The 17,331-nt window shown below is 37.4% G+C and overlaps 1 protein-coding gene across 4 annotated transcripts in view; it reads right to left on the bottom strand.

The window, feature by feature from the left end:
* Positions 1 to 11,542: 11,542 nt before the first annotated feature.
* The window catches only part of UBR3 (ubiquitin protein ligase E3 component n-recognin 3), a 182,350-nt gene continuing 176,561 nt past the window's right edge, over positions 11,543 to 17,331 (bottom strand). For all 4 annotated transcript variants that reach the window (XM_058664610.1, XM_058664611.1, XM_058664612.1 and 1 more), the window contains 3 exons: positions 14,857 to 15,066; positions 14,181 to 14,320; positions 11,543 to 13,904 (listed from right to left, as the gene is read on the bottom strand). In XM_058664610.1, coding sequence (XP_058520593.1) covers positions 13,787 to 13,904; positions 14,181 to 14,320; positions 14,857 to 15,066 — 468 coding nt within the window. In that variant the 3' untranslated portion in view covers positions 11,543 to 13,786. The remainder of the gene's footprint in view (positions 13,905 to 14,180; positions 14,321 to 14,856; positions 15,067 to 17,331) is intronic.

Genomic DNA, 17,331 nt, shown 5'->3' with positions numbered 1-17,331 from the left:
AACTCCCTTCCTGCATGAAGATCAAGAGTCAGGTGGAGAGCAGTCATTCTAAGCCAGGCAACTCCAGTGCCCTGAAAACAGAGATACACGTGAAGGAGAGTTTCTGGGCTGGTTTTATCAACCTAACTCTAGCCAAGTCTTGGAGAACCAGCACCTACTCCTGACGAGAGTAATGAACATTACACTCTACTCCTGCAAACCAAAAAGTAGTCATTGTCAGGCTCTGGACCCTTGAGGGTCCACCTGTTTCCATCTGTCCACTCCCTGGCGGCGGTCTCTGAGTTGAGGCTCCCTACAACAGCTGCTGTCTGTGTTTAACAACCACAAGGGAGCGAATCCCATGGCCTCCTGTGCAGAGCCATCCCAGGATTTAATTGCCCTTCCGTTAAGTTCTTCCTTACATTTAATCAATTCTCTCATTGCAAGACTCATCAACTCTTGCTCTATTCTCTGAGGTGGAAAAACAACCCATTAGTATGCAGTTTCTAACCCTTCATTGAGTCACAGAAAGTCAACGCCAGAAGAGACTGCAGATGTCATATCACAGTACACCTGTGGTTTCTGGTTCCTGCAAACCATCTGAGGGAAGTTGTCCAAGAGGTACTTGGCTAGCTGCTATTCTCCTGTGTTGCCATAGTTTGAGGTTGGGGAGAGAAACATTAGCCTCCTGTGTTCCATAATACATATCTGAACTCCTTTATCATTCCTCCCAGAAAGATCTATTTTCCGTTTTTGTAACAACTTTAGTTACTTTACCAGATAAAATCGCACAATACCTAGTTAATTCTAATTTCAGATAAATTCCCATTCTCTGACTTTCAAAATAATAATATTTTTTTAAAACTAGAAAAATAGAAGTAAAATAAACCTAAAAGAAGAAAGTTATAAATAGTGAAAACTGGACCTGGTGCGGTAGCCTAGCAGCTAAAGTCCTCACCTTGATCACAGATGGAGTTATCCTTGGCATTCCCATGGCACTCCTAACACACACTAAGTCTGCTTGGAAATACAGGTCAGGTACATTTCTAACATTGCAAAATACTGAAGCCAGACAGTAGGTTTTAGGGTGGAACCAGGGCTTGAATTTCAACTGTTACCAGGTAAGCTTGCACCAGTTAGCTTGCCTAAAGCTAACTTTTTTTTCCTTCTACTTTATTTTAAAATTTATGATACAATTCAGTAGGCTCTGGGATTTCCCTTATCCCCTCCCAAACTCTCTCCCCCCGATTTGCCCCATATTATTACAATAGTAGAGTCCTTTGTAAGTAGTCATAAGTCCATCATTCTGCTATTTAAGTGCATCCTGACATTTCTGGTACAGACAATGGCAGACCATCCAGCATTCCTATTGTCAAGATATATCCAACAGTTTCATTGGGAGTCCATCTTTGATTTGGAATTAGAAATGTATACTGGGGCCCGGTGGCATGGCCTAGCAGCTAAAGTCCTTGCCTCGAACGCCCTGGGATCCCATATGGGTGCCGGTTCTAATCCCGGCAGCTCCACTTCCCATCCAGCTCCCTGCTTGTGGCCTGGGAAAGCAGTTGAGGATGGCCCAAAGCTTTGGGACACTGCACCTGCGTGGGAGACCCAGAAGAGGTTCCTGGTTCCCGGCTCAGAATTGGCGCAGCACCAGCCATTGCAGCTCACTTGGGGAATGCATCATCGGACGGAAGATCTTCCTCTCTGTCTCTCCTCCTCTCTCTATATCTGACTTTGTAATAAAAATAAATATTAAAAAAAAAAAGAAATGTATACTGCATTGTGTCTTCACATCTGGATATGATAGTCTCAATTACACAGTTACTCTACATTCCCTTAAAGAAAAGCCATAAAACAAAATCAACAACAGGAAGAAAAGAAATTTAAAATTTACAACATAAAGTTAAATAACATGCTACTGAATAACCAATGTGTCCATGAAGAAATGAAAAAGAAAACAAAATACCTTGGAGAAAATGATACTACTGTTTGGTCTCTAAGTCATTAAAAATTTAATAAGAAAATAAACTATTTTAAGAAATGAAAATAAAAACAAAAATATCAAAACTCATGAGTTGCAGCAAAACAATACTGAAAGGGTTATTGATCTTATAATTTGCATGAAGGTTGCCACCTAAGGCTAGTTTCTTCATCCATGAAATGGGAGAAGTAATTTCTGCCCAACATGGTTGCTATATAGATCAAACAAGAGAATGTGGTGCAACACCAAACACAACGTCTTTTACTCATAGTATACAACACCAAGCACAATGTCTCCTCTCCCCTAGTGGGAACTTGAAAAACATTACCTCAATTCTCAGCTTTGTTTCATCCCTACTATCTTAAGCAAAGCTTTAGGCATAGACAAAGCACTCAAAAATATTTCATGAATAAAATTTTGGTTAATATTTATGGGCACATATTATACATATTATATCAAGAATCTAAGGAATTCCAGTTAGAGCTTCAGATAAGGTTGAGAGAAGCAGGAGAGAAAAAATGAGAAGAGAGGAAGAATGGGAAGGTTGAGCTCTGGGGAACAGCACTGATAAACGGACTTTCTGGACAACTGCTCATCTTGTCCATGACCACCACTAGAAGCACAACACACTGTCAGTGTCACCCCAGAGGCACCTGCTCAAAATGGACCAATACCCATAGATGTTCTGCTCTCCTCTATCTTGTCAGAAATGCTGTGCGTAGGGCATTCCTCTCTTTATTCATCTATTTCACGTTCAGCACAGGACCAAGTACCTTCATGGCTGCTTTCTCCGTTACTGAACAGTGAGACTTTCTCTACTGCACTCACTCTGTGACAGAGTTGGGAGGGAAAAAAAAAAAAACACCACACTGGGGATAGTTAAGAATTGAGGAAAGTGTACCAGTGTTATAATAAATATCTTTGTGTTGTGAAAACTCCCCAAACTATCAGATGAAATACAAGTGAGCTTAGAAAGCAGGGGCGGGGCAGGGGCAGGAAACACATACGGATGTGTATGATGGGGAACCCACCTGCTCACGACCATGATACCTGGGACTCATCTTGTTTATTTTCCTCTGCAAAATCAAATCAGGATCCCTCTTCAGCAGGCAGGAGAACAGACACAGGAGAACCCAAAGGACAATTTTCCTAACAGATTTGAAGACCATTATTGTTTATATAATTTAATAGAGAAGTTTAGTTTTAGACACATAGATAGATCATACTATAGATGATAACCACAGATTTTTATTTTTATATGCTAGTAAATAGCCAATGACAAAGTAATTTCTTTGCAGAAATTATTCCTTTTAATAATCAAGAATATTTAGGATAAAGTGCTTAACTACAGTATCCATTCCAGACAAGCAACCAAACTATTTAAGTCCAAGTGATGGGTTCTTCTCCAGGTCATCCTTCCTCATGCAGATTTTCTTTAGAAAAACTAAAGCAAAGAGTAATGATCTGAAGAAACAGAAATGTCATTGGGAAAAAAAGCTGAAAAAAACACAATGTCATATAAGAAAAGAGAATCTCTGAGATAAAAATTACATAATTTCGGGGTAGGCATCTGGGGCAGCTGGTTAAGCTACTGCTCGGGATGTCCACATGCCATATCAGATGGCTGGGCTCCAGTCCCAGTTCCACTTCCAATCCAGCTTCCTGCAAACACACACAATGGAAGACAGCAGATGATGGCTCAGGTGCTTGGGTCTCCCACTCAGACTCCAGGATTTGGTCTGACTCAGCCCTGACTGAGTGAACATTTGGGAGTGAGCCAGAAATAAAAGATTCTCTCTGTCTCATGTTTAATTTTCCAAATCAGGATAGGGCAAGCTTTTCTTCAGAGTAGGACACAGGCAGACAGAACACCCACCACCACCAACTTCACCAGCTCCCAGACAGTAGAAAAGAACAGGATGAATCTTTCAACAGCTTTTTAAAGAGCCACAAGGAATTACATATCACATCCAGGCATGTGACATTGGCCAAAGCAAGTAACATGGCCGTATAATTTCAAAGGAGTAGGGAATTATAATCCTAATACAAACCTAAGGATTTGTGGACAGTGCTAATGGTTACTGGATGATTTTCCAGATGCCTATGACATCACATCATGCAGGAATTATAGCACCACAAAAAGGGTAGGTACAATATTTTTAGAGGACATAGTTACATGACTACTCTTATAAAAGATGCTACAATTGTTTTGTTAATTTCTCTGTGTGCCTAATTTGCAAGCTAAATTTGGTCAAAAGTATGTTTATATAGGGATCGGTGCTGTCTGTGACATTAGGCATCTATTGAGGTCTTCAAATGTATCTCCCCAGGGACAAGAGGGGACGATTACTATCCATGGGCAACCTTGGCTCCAGTATACTCCCCTCCTCCATTCCCTGCACTCATGCTAAATTTTGAAGCAAAGATCAGCTATTATGTGACCGCCACATGTGTCTCACTGGAAAAACACTCCTAAAAAATAATCTAGATCAAATTGATTTAGCTTCTTCTCTTGTGAATAGCATATATTGGTTTCCTGTTTAATCTAGTCTGACAAACTTCATTTTTTAACCAGGAATTCAGATCAATTACAATTTAACGCAATTGAAACATAGACTGAGATCTTCAGCTTATTGTTGTTTCTCTGTACCAGCTACATTTCCTTTATATTCCTTTGTTACTTTAGATTGCTTTTTATTATTCAAATGCACACCCCCACATTAGTTTGGAAGTTTTATCCTCTCCCCACTCTTTTTTTTTTTACTTACTCTGGAAATTGACCTCCATGTTATATTTTACTATTAATCTTTTTAATATAATATATATTAAGTGCTCCATGTATTGTGTGAAATAAAAAGCAAGGGTTAATACTCTGGTCTTTAAGAGCTTTTCAAAGACAACATCTTTTCTTTCTTTTGAAGAATCTAGGTTTCCCAAGTTCAAACCACTATTTTTTTTAACTATACAAATGCATTTTTTTTTTTTTTACAATCTTTACATGGTTAATTAGGGCACAGAGGTTCAAGGGCTACAGGAAAGTAGGTAAGACTATTATTTCCACATTCTCTCTCTTTTTTTTTTTTTTTCTGTATCTGGGATAAAGGGGGAGGCAAAAGGAGAAGCCCCACCCATCTAAGTCCCCGATGTGGGGCATGCTCCGAGGGTCTTGCTCAAGTGGTTTTGATAGTTCACTAGTTATGAATTGCTGCCAGTCTTGCCATTCCAAGCACGATGAAGTCATTGCAGAATCCACTGATTGACATAGTCCATCTTAGAGTCTCTGTTTGCCCAGGTTTTCACTGCCTTTTTAAATAGAACAGATAAGACTATTGTCTTGCTGTCTTTATTATAAAAAGACTATATTTTTATAACATCATTTCCTTACCCATGTTGATTTTTGGTTTGAGTTCGTCATTTTAGAGGACCAGTTCATTGATCTTCACAAGCATCCTTCTGCACTTTATGCCTAGCCTCACAACAACCTGGAAGTAAGCATGAAGAAACGGATTTGAGGGGCTTGACTTTGCTAGCATGTACCCAGCGGTGGACTAGATTGAAATCCAGAACTACTTGTTTCCAATGCTTACATTTTTTCCTACCATATCACCTGATAGGATTTGTCAAAGCATAAGTTACAGAAATTGTAATATGCATTAGCACTTTAATATGTGCTTGCATTAACTGTTTTTAGATGTCAGATGACAAAATCTATCCTTATTAAATCTACCAGTATTTTTTCATTACCATTAAGTATTATTTCAGTAGTTCATGGAAAGTGGAACTAAATAGTAAGCTTATTTTGAAGCAATTATGAAATGCAAATGAGCTCTTCACATCATTTACAAAATGTTTTTAAAAATTCCTTTTCTCTCAAAATATGTAACTCCTTATTCCTGGAACTTTGTGAAATGCCCTCATAGTCACAGGATTGTACAATCATTACTGCTATTTAATTCCAGAAAAATCTTACTTCCCTCAGTTACACCCATGCCTTCCTCCCCCTTTTTCCTGGCAACCACCAACCTGTCTCCTATCTGCATGGATTTGCCCATCCTTGATGTGTCATGTAAATAGCCTTTATGTGTAAATTTTGTGTCTGACTTACCTTAGCATCATGTTTTCAAGATTCATCCACAACCCTTTTATATTTGAATAATAATCCTTTCGATATTTGTTCATCCATTGATACTTGTTTTTACTATTATGAATAATGCTGCAGTAAATATCTATGAGCAAGCTCTTACGTGAACATGCTTTTATTTTAGGTAGATAGCTAGGAGTAGAATTTCTGGATCATGTAGTAAGTGTTTTAACTTTTTGAGGAACTACTGCACACAGTAAATTCACCATTTTACACTCCTACCAGCAATGCACGCTGGTCCAGCCAGCCCTAGATTCTCTTCATAATGGCATGTCCCAAATCCTCCTCAACACTTACCCTTTTTTCTGTTTTATTATTGAGGTATCCTAGTAGTTGTGAAGTGGTATCTCTTGTATGTCCCTAATGTTTAATGATGTTGAACACATTTTCATGTGCTTGTCATTTGTCCTCTTTTGAAAAAACTGTTCAAGTCCTTTGCCCATTTTACCTTTGGGCTTTGTATTGACAGTTCTTAATATATTCTGGATACATTGATTTGCTAATGTGTTCTTCCATTCTGTGGCTGTCTTCTCACTTCAATAGCGCTCTTTGAAGTACCAAAACTTTACAAGTTGATAAAGCTCAATTTATCTTTGTTGTTGTTGTTGAGTTGGGGGCTGCTGGGTCATAGTTGTAGTTAAGAACTGCTTGTGAAGCTGGCACCTGTCGAGTCCCAGCTGCTCTGCTTCCCACCCAACTTCCTGCTAATGAGTCTAGGAAGGCAGCAGATAATATTAAAATATTTATCTATTCATATTTTTACCATGGTTTTCTTTTCTTTGTTGCTGAAATTCAGTCTTTCATCAGGACTTTCTTTTGTTAATGAAGTCTTTGGATTTTCCTTTGTGAGAACCTGTAACTGTTAAATTCTATTTTTAAATGTCTCTACTCTTCAATAATTGTGTACAGGATCTCTGGTAAAATGTTATTTTTATTTCAACACTAAAGATATTTTTCTGCTGTTTCCTTGTTCTTGTTTCCAATGTTATTATTGAGAAATCAGGTATCTTTAAGGTAATATATACTGTATTTCCTGAGCAGCTTTCTGCAGTTAACACTATGGTATGTCCAGGTACTGAGACATTCTATTTATCCTTTTTGGGATCTACTGAATTTCTTACATTTGTAACTCAGTATCTTCCATCAGTTTAGGAAAATTATAATCATTTTTCCAATACTGTCTCTCCCACATCCTCTATCCCCTGACTCTCCATTTGTGTGTGTGATACTCTGTGTGCTTTATCTATTATTTTCACTTTTTAGTCTTTGTGCTGAATTCAACATAAATATTCTCACTTACAACCTGGTTTGCTAATTCTTTCTTAACCATAGCTCTAATGGGTTCTTAAATTTGGTGATTTATTTCAGTACTAGAATTTCTCAGTGGTTGCTTCTCAAATTTAAAAACTCAAAGAATATGTGTCAAAGAACTGTAATATCTTAAGTCCATATTTGTATTATTTTTGTGTACTGTCTCATCACATGGCTTCTAGAAGCAATTTCAGAAGTTGGATGACGTCACTACTGTCCAGAGAAGATATTTAAAACTAGTTTTCCATCTTTGCTACTTGAAGGGCACCATAGCCTTACAATTACTAGATTATGCTTTGGAGGATTTTTAAAAATACAATGAAGCTGGCATTTCACATCAGAGAGCTGGTTTTTCAGTCTCGACCTTTATGCTTCCATTAGCAGTTCCTGCTAATTCCCTTGGAAGGGCACTGAAAGATGAGATGTCCCAAGACTTTAGACCCCTGCCTTGTATGTGGGAGGCCCAGAAGAGGTTTCTGGCTCCTGGCCTCAACTTGGCTGTTGCAGGCAGCCCATTTAGAGAACAAACAGAAAATAAACAGAAATAAACAGAAAATAAACAGAAATAAACAGAAAATCGTTCTCTACCTTTCAAATAAAAAAGTTTAATATTTTCTAAAAACCAAAATTGACTTTTTATAAAAGACATCAACACTGGTTTAAATGTATTAGCTAAAACAATAGACCTTATTTGAATTTTGCCATTTTTCTGGCTAATACCTGTTTTGTGTGTATGAGAATCTTGTCCAGGAGCCCACATAGTTATCTTTCATTTCCTCCAGTCTGTTTTAGATGCTTTCACTTTCACCTTGACACCTTCCTAGAGCACTGGTTATTTCATAGACTGTCCTGCTGGATTTGTCTGGTGTTTTCACAAGATTGGGATGGAGTTAAAATTTCTTACGGTTACAATATGGAAATGTGTACTTCTCAGAGCATTAACTTCAGGGGCTCAGGAAGCCCAGATACTTTATCATTGGTGATGTTAACCTTGGTATCACTAGTTTCCTCTACTATAAGGTTACTATCTTGCTCTTACCTCAGGGACATCTTCAATCTCTGTCTACTCATTTGTCACTTTATTTTCTTCAGTAACCTGGACCCAGTAATGCTCCCCTGTCCTAATCCAGGGCTGGCATGTTTGGCAAAAGTGATGTGCCATTTCTTAATTTAGTTTGTAAGAAACAGACAGACACTAGAACTTTGACCATGCTGTGTGTTCTCCCTCTCTGCCCCTATCCCTCACATACTCTCCTCCCCCAGCCCTTGGATCACCTGTTTCGGAGAACATCAGCCATCGTATTGCAAGTAGCCCTGGGTGGAGGCCCACTTGGTAAGGAACTAGTCTTTGGTCAGTAAAGTCTACGGACTTGGGTTGGTACTGGAAGCAGATCCTCCAGCCTGGACAAACCTCTGAGGACTGCTATCCTGGATGCAAGCTTCTCTGAAGTATTTTTAAGAGATCTGGGCCACAACCACTTAATTAGAAGATGCTGCTGAATTCCTGATCCACAGAAAGTGAGATGAAATACACATTGCTTTATGAGCATTGTTAGGGCAAACTGTGACAGCCACAGGTAAGTAATACAACCTGAGTCACTTCATCTATCAGAAGTCTGAGCTCCTGTAATCACTAGTTATTGCCTCTGTTGCACAGATGGGAAAATGTGGCAGATATTAAAATAGCCAACAAAAAAGTAGACAATCTTTTCTTTCCTGCTTTTCCTTTAACATAGAAGCTCAAAAGCTAAAATACTACCCCAAGATTTTTGCAGCTAAGGTTAGTGGTTCCCTAACTTGCTTGACTTATGAGATGTACACAAAGATGAACTAAGGGATTCTCTTGATGAGCAAAGGGCACATTCTTAGGAAGAGGCATTTGACCAGAAAATAAGGTTAACTACCATCTGGCTTGCATCCGCATGGCAGCTCTGGGTTTAGCAGCATCTCAGAGCCAGGAGGATGAACCCCCAGCAATGTGAAAATAAGAAAACAGGCAGAGCCTAGTTTTGTAATGATCCCTTGAGCAGCTGCCCTTTTCAGGTATGTCCAACTGCACAGCTACTGCATAGAAGTAATGCACACCTTACTTCCACAAGTTGCTGCAGGAAGAGGGCACTGCCTGAAATAAGGCACATTCCTAAGTAACACAATTTACAAAGAGGTTATTCAAAACTAGGACTTCTGATTTCACACTCGAGACAATACCAAATGAATAAACATAGCAACTAATAGAAGTTGAATGTTAAAACATTCATCTCCCTACTTCTTCTCTCATCCTGGTAAGAGTATGACTACACGACATTTGGGAGTCATGTTAGAATCCTTATCCCTTGGAAGCCTCCACATACTCGCTGCTTCTGGTTTAGAGGGTCTTTCTTTATATACCATCTTCGACTCTGTCTCTTGTCATCCCTTGATAAACACATCATTTGGAGCAGTGATCATATAAAAAAACTATTTTTAGTATTTATCATAATGCTTGCCACAGAGGAAGATCTTGATAAATTTAGCAAATACTTAGTAAATAATTTAAATGCTTTGTTACATTTCTCATAGTTTAAGAAAAATCTTGAACCGTCCCCATTAAATCTGTTCCTTGCCTTGTGACTTCTGATTCGATATCCCTCAATGTATTCAACAAATACAACATTGCTTCTACAGTCATTTCCACCCACAGTCCTAATTACTTTTTCATCTTACATTGTATCCTTACATACTGCCCCCATCTCTTTAATGCCCAATCCATGAAATTACTCTAGCAGTTTAATTTACATCCTTCAGGTCCTGGTCTGCGAATCCAGGGAATTCCATAATGTTACAGAACCTTTTTAATCAGTCCCCTTCAACTGTTAGGGCGTCTAGTCCTACTGAGGTCCCCATGTGGCTTCTGTGATGAATTTTATTTCTGGCCTAATCTCTAATATTTTGCCACTGACTTCAAACCCCCAGATATAATATGTCTGCTTCCTGTCAACATGTGATCCTGCTCCACTTTCACCAACACAAGACAGAATCGAACACATTTTCTTCTTTAGCTCCAGACTTTCTTTGCTTTCTCTGGTGCTTTTTCCTTCTTCTCCTCCTGCTCTATTGTTGGGCTCCATCTTTAAATCACACAGGGCAGTCTTTGCACTAGGTCTCACTGCACCTTTTAGCTATATCCCTCCAGCTAAAGTCGCAGTTATTCCACTAATTCCTGTACAATAAGATAGGAGGTAACACTTGTGCACACTTGACATGCCTGACAAAAGGAAAGTTGACATATTATAACTAGTGACCACATTGCTGTCCCTGCCTGGCCCAGGTGGCCCCTGTTGCATGAAGCAGTGCTCAGTATCCTGCAGTGAGATCGCAAGGCCAAGGGAAGGACCACATGACGTGAAAGCAGCTGAGACACTGCCGCAGGTCAACTATCATGCACACCAACCAAAGACCGTGCCTTGACTCACTGACTTCATTCCAGTGGTTAAAACTATGGTTTTTGTTTTTTCTTTCTTTCTTTTCCCAACAAGTCAGATATAAACCAGCAACAGGGCCTAGAAACTTAGCAAGGCCGGTCCTGGATCTGGTAGAGAATCTGGGATCCAGTTTCTCATCTGGTTACTTCTAAGCCTTCAGTGCTTTTAGTCAACATCTTTTCTAAAGCACAGAAATTAAAAAAAAAAAAAAAAAAAAAAAGGAATATATAAAACAGAATGAAAAATCTGAGGCAACAATGGATTCCCAGCTGGTCCCCGCTGGTGAGCCACAGGTTATGAGGATAGGTGTGAGGAATGTCGACTTCAATAAGGCCATAGACAACTCAGAATGAGTGTTATCATAAAGCAGCAGTCAATGTTGAAGTCCAGCTGGCACTCTCAAGAAAGAGCAGGATCCAGAACAGTGAGGCAATCTAACTCCTCTCCCCACCACAAACACATGCTCAGCTTTACAGCAGTTAGGAGACAAACAAGACACAGGCAAGGCCTGTCCACAAGACAGTAAGTGAACAGATCTTTTACACTAAACTCTACCTTAAAGCAACTAGTTATGTTTGCTCTGATCTTTTCAGCCACTCACTCACATGCATTACTGTCCACACCTTCGAAAAAAGGAAAAACGTATAAGCATTGAACATCTTTAAGGACCTTTCACAAACCAAGTGACAGGTTTTTATTAACATATCTTACAATGTTGATTGTTTCTAAGTTTTGTAATACCTGCTTAATTATAAAGATTGATTTAGCTTCTACAGTAATGTACTGTATTTAAATCATTCACACACAATATCACACCAGTACTTATTTTTGAATAATAAACACACATCACTCTAACTTGGACCTGTTAATTTTAAAAGTGGGTTTATAAATAGGACTTATAAAAGTTATGGGGAAAAAATTAAAGTTCTAGTTTAGCAGCATGCATGTATGTATTCAAGTACAATCTTCAACCAAGTGCTTCTGTAAAATTTACTGGCGACTAATTCACCAATATCGAAATAAACACTATCAAATACCCAAAGATTAAAGTTAAGGCTAAGATTTTCACTTCACATCCATATGCACAACCAAAAACATTCCATTTTAAATATGTAATAATAAAAGTCTGAATACATTATACCATGTGTATTAGCATCAGAGTTTCAAACTGTAGAATTATTCAAGTTTGTGAATCCTGTAACAATATTTACTAGAGATGTAAATTAGTATTTTGCTCTTTAACCACACTTACAAATGGTCTGGTATTCATAATAATTGATGCAAAAAATATGATAGGCTGAACTTATGATACAGGATTTAAAAAGTAGCAGTGTGTTGGAAAAGACATTGATTTTGTCCAACAGAATCATTCTGGATTTACAGAAAGTTATCTTAATACTTTGGAAAGATATATAAAAATAGCAAGCTATTTCCATGTATTTCATTGTGGAGCTACAGGTGGTTTTTTGACTTCCTGAACACATCTGTATGTACTATTCTGTTTTCCCTATTATAGTGCAAGTCATCATTTAATGTCCATTTTCATTCTCTGTAATGTTGAAATTTTTTTTTAGAATATGAATCTCATGTTTTTATATTGTACTATTATACTTAATTTATTTTTACATTAAAAATGTAATTTTAATATAACAAGTCATGGAAATTAAATGTATCAAGAACTGCTTGACAGCACTACATGTGAAAAAATCATCAAATTAATCATTTGGAAAAAAATTTCCTGGTAGCAATATAGAACACACATTTTGGTGGTTTTCCTTTTCTACTTATAGGTAAGCTTTAGTTCAAACATTCCCTTTCTTAGCAATTTTAAGACCCTACAAACAAACTGCTTTCACAAGCAGTTTCTAAGAAGATGCACCGTGGATTCTTGAGGTCATCACCATTGAGCCATGTCCCCCCTTCAAGGAAACCAAACAGAAATAGCAGTTAACTTTACAGTACAAACACAATTCAGCTGAACCTCTTGGGCTGATGGGAAAGCTTTGAAACATGTGATTTATTTGTGGGGACTGCTAAACATTTCTAATCCACTCAGATGAACAAAAACTTGCTTGGTAGATAAGAAGTGGGTATGCGCAGACTCAAAACCTGCCACATACATTTCTTAAACTTTGATTTTGAAGGAAAAGCTGTGTTGCTACCTCTAGCAATCCACCCAAATGAAACAGCAGGTTTTTATTTTAAGGCTCCCCAGCCACACATATGTCCCCCAAAATGCACTGTAATATATTAACAACAGCTATCTACTTATTTTACAGCTACTTCAATTATTTACCTGGGAGAATACTTATGAAATTCCTGAGAATGAATTAAGTTTTCAGCAAATCCTTAAACTTTTAACAGACTCCCCACAATAAAAAAAAAATTAAGTTCTACTATTAGACCAACTTTTACTATACAGTATTTCACATAATCATGTTTTACATTTTTTTCTAATTACATACAGCAAAAAAATCTCAAATCAACACACAAATGGTGAGGAAAAAAGATGCATTATGTTTAGCAAATGCAAACTAAAACACACAGATAGAAAACAGGAGTAAAATTTTAAATAAATCACACCCACTCCAAGTATAAATGAATAGCTGATATGCACTGTAGGGAGAATCAATTCTGAATGATTTTGTGAACAAGTTGTGCTTCTTATCAGTTGTGCACTTAAACAAAAAACCACTAAAGAATGATTTCACTTATTTGTTACACTCTCCAGATACTTTTTTCAAAGTATGATTTCATTAATGTGATTACCAAGCACCTAATCTTGGAAAGGCTTCATAATGTGTCTTTTTCCCCTCAGCAAATATTATTCCCAAATTAAGTTAAAGCTTATTGTTGATAAAATAAATTCTTAATGAAAATGACACTAGAATGCAATGCTGAGGTGGTGAGTCACAGCCCATTGTAATGTGGACCCCATCTTTTATTGATGTGATCAAAAGTATGAGAAATCCACTGCTGCTCGAGAACTTTGTATCTTTCCTTGCAAATGTAGAGAGGTTTGCCTCGCCTAGAATAAAAAAGAAAAAGTATGAAAAGTAATAAAATACCATTAAGATTTCAAAAGTATTTCATTTCTCATTGAATCTTTATGGCAAAAATCTAACATAGAAATTCATGTTTATTTAGCATGCTGATAGAGAAAATATCTCAAAAACAGGAAATAGGTCATAACTGACTACTGGACATAACCAGTTAAGAAAAACAATATAATTACAAAGTAGAAAATTGGCGTCTGCTGACCAGACTTCAATAAAACACCATGACATATCCTTGCATATCTGACCTAAGATCCCGGTCTTCCTCTCCATGTGCATCCAAATACACCGACCCCCAAAGACAGAAGCGGTGGCCTCGAATGATGATAATCACTGATGCATTGATCAAAAGGAAGATCCCAGTTCCGGCACCACAGTTCTGAGAATGCTAAACAAAATTTAAGTGTATCAGTACACTTGATAATCAAACAGACATTGTAACAATCAAGAATGTGTAAATTAAATGCCTTCTAGATAACAGAGATATATTTAAAATTTCTCAGATTTCATCTGAGTTAAGCTCCTAACACTATTCTCAATACTTCACTATTGACACATTAGGAGGAGTTTGGGTCAGGGTTATACAGAAAACAATAAAAATAAAAGTCCACCTGATTCATAGGCTGCCACCTGCCACAGCACAGATGTGTGCTGAGCCACAATCCCAGGGATGTACACCATTAACAGACAGTGGGAAAGGAGATTGGAAACTGCACTTAACCAAAGCTTTATTCACTTAAAGCCTTAGAGATTTCTTCTCAACTCTCTACTTGAAAAACAAAAAATAAAACCAGTCTTAAGATGTATTGTGTTTAATTCATGGAGTAGGTCAATTTAAAGAACTAGTTTCACCATACATACCCCATTCGATGTGATGTAAGATTTCCATTTTTCATAAATTTTATATTATTTACTATTGCTTACCAAAACACATTCACAGTAACTCTGTTGCTTGCAGCAAAGTCCTTTCAGGCACACAAAAGTACCACAAACAAGACAAACAGCAGGGTCTTTAGGAACCTTGGTGCAGACACTACAGGTTTTTCTGTGGTAGTACTGAAAAATGGTATTATAATTCTCAGGCAACTGGAGTAGGTGTGGTAATTTCCATTTTGATTCTTGGATAAGCAAGGCCTAAAACATTCAAAAACAGTCATTAGTCTTAGGAATTTAAGTCACTAGCATGAAATAAGTTGTTGTTTGTTTTGTTTTTAAGAATTTAAGAAAAATATATACCTTGGAGAATGTGACTTCTTTTCTTTACTCACAGTCCTCTCATTTCATTTTACAAGTAACAAAACTAGTGCTTTGACAATTACCACTGAATGTTTTAATGAGGTTTCCAAATGCAATACAATATGGTTTTTTTCAGATTAACTAACCCAAAACATGCAGACATACTATTACTTCCAAAAATATTAACTATCTCTAAGCACACATGGAAACTTTACCTAGGTGTATTTGTCTAAACATGTTCACTGCTAAGTTTACACAGCTTGCATTTTTAGAAATCAAGTTTTGATCTCTCTTGGAAAAATCAACATCTCATTAACTTTTTCTTTAAGAATGGGTAATTATAGAGCTGATGCTGTGGTGTAGTGAACCAAGCTTCCACCTGCAGTACTGGCATCCCATGTGGGCACCACTTCATGTCCCAACTACTCCACTTCCAACTGGGCTCAATGCTGATAGCTTGAGAAGGTTGCAGAGGATGGCTTGGGTCAGGCCCCTGCACCCATGTGGGAGACCCAGGGAAGACTCCTGGCTCCTAGTTTCAGCTCTGGCCATTGTAGTCACTCGAGACTGAACCAGTGGGTGAAGAACTTCTCTCTCTTTGTCTCACCTTCTCTAACTATGCTTTTCAAACAATAAACAAACAAATAAATAAATAAATAAATCGTATAAAAGGAAGGATAAATATTACTAATTATTTCTATTTTGATACTTTGTAGTTTAAAATTTCCTTCCTAAAATAGTAAGATTCATTACGCCTCAAACTCTTATTTGTATCCACAAGTGTTGGAACTAAATTCTTTTCATAATTGTACTGTTTTAGGTACCCAAAAAGAGTCAACTTAGTTAAATCTCCCTGCTGGGTATGATTTATTTCACTATTTTCAGTTGTATGAAAATACTAGTCATAGCACTAATTTTTTCAGGATGTTACTTCAGTCACATTTAACATAGATGGAATGAGTGTGAATCCAGTACCTTAAAAATCTGTATAACATCAATTTATATGGTGATTAAATCACATTGTTTTCAGCCAATCATTATGCATCCATTTCATGCAGTAACTAAGTGGCTAACTTATTGCTTATCAATGGCCTTATAGATTAAATCAGCCATGAAAGCAAGCGTAAGGACAATCCACATACGGGTTGATAACATGCCATTTGTGCTCAATGCTGGACCTCAAAAATGGCATATTTTATGATGGATTAATTACACTGGAACCCTTCCATTAAGTGAAAGGAAAAGCAATTTATCCTCACTGAACTAGCCACTTAGAATAGGTTGTTTATTACTTGCCAACTGATACCACAGTGTACACAGTCGAAGAATTTCCTTCAGAAAGAGAGAAGGCAATCGGTGGATGTTCATAAAAAAATTAACATCAAATCATTACAGCCCTATGTAAGCAAGACAGGATCAACCATCAAAAACTCAGGTCCCTTAGAACAATGTTTGGGTCACATCCTTAGATAGATGAATTTACTCAGTTGAGATGCTGATCCAAAAAAGTAAAAGAAGAAAATGATAGAATCTGTATGTTTGCTATAGTGTCTGACTAGTTGTAAAGTTTTGCAACTATGTCATATATTTTTTTGCAACATTTTCATTGTCCTTTCCTTTCTCTTATTATTGAATTCAACATGAAGGTTCTTGGAAGTAGAATTCAAGTCTAAAACATATCATACATATCTTACAGTTTAAAGGTAATTTTACATAATATTTTCTCAATAATTTTATGAATGAAATGGAGTTTTCAATTTGTGGTGTCTTATCAGTACTAAAAAGTTTCAGGTTTTGGATTTCAAGATACTCAATCTGTAACCATATGACAAATTCTCCTCAAAAACAACCCTATCCATAGTGCTCTCTAGGGCTCTTAGGGCTGTCTCTACCACAGAGCCCCATCCTATCACCGGGATGTTCACAGGATCCAAGTCAGGCAAACCCGCTTCTCTCTCCTTGAGCTGGGACCTTCAGCACACACATGAGAAGGAAAGAAAGGAAGGCAGGCGTGCCACTTAGCCAGGTACTTCCGAGAAAATAAGCCATAGCCTTCCTTTTCCCAAGGAATAGCAATTCAATTCTTAATTCTCCAAGTTCCTGGCATATACTTCTAATCAACTAGTTTTTTTTTTTTTTAACCTCATTGTGGTTTACTTTCAT

The sequence above is a fragment of the Ochotona princeps genome, chromosome 5 (assembly GCF_030435755.1).
Source record: "Ochotona princeps isolate mOchPri1 chromosome 5, mOchPri1.hap1, whole genome shotgun sequence".
NCBI lineage: Eukaryota > Metazoa > Chordata > Mammalia > Lagomorpha > Ochotonidae > Ochotona > Ochotona princeps.
The sequence above is the reverse complement of the archived record's forward strand: the minus strand, read 5'-3'. Positions and strand labels throughout refer to the sequence as shown.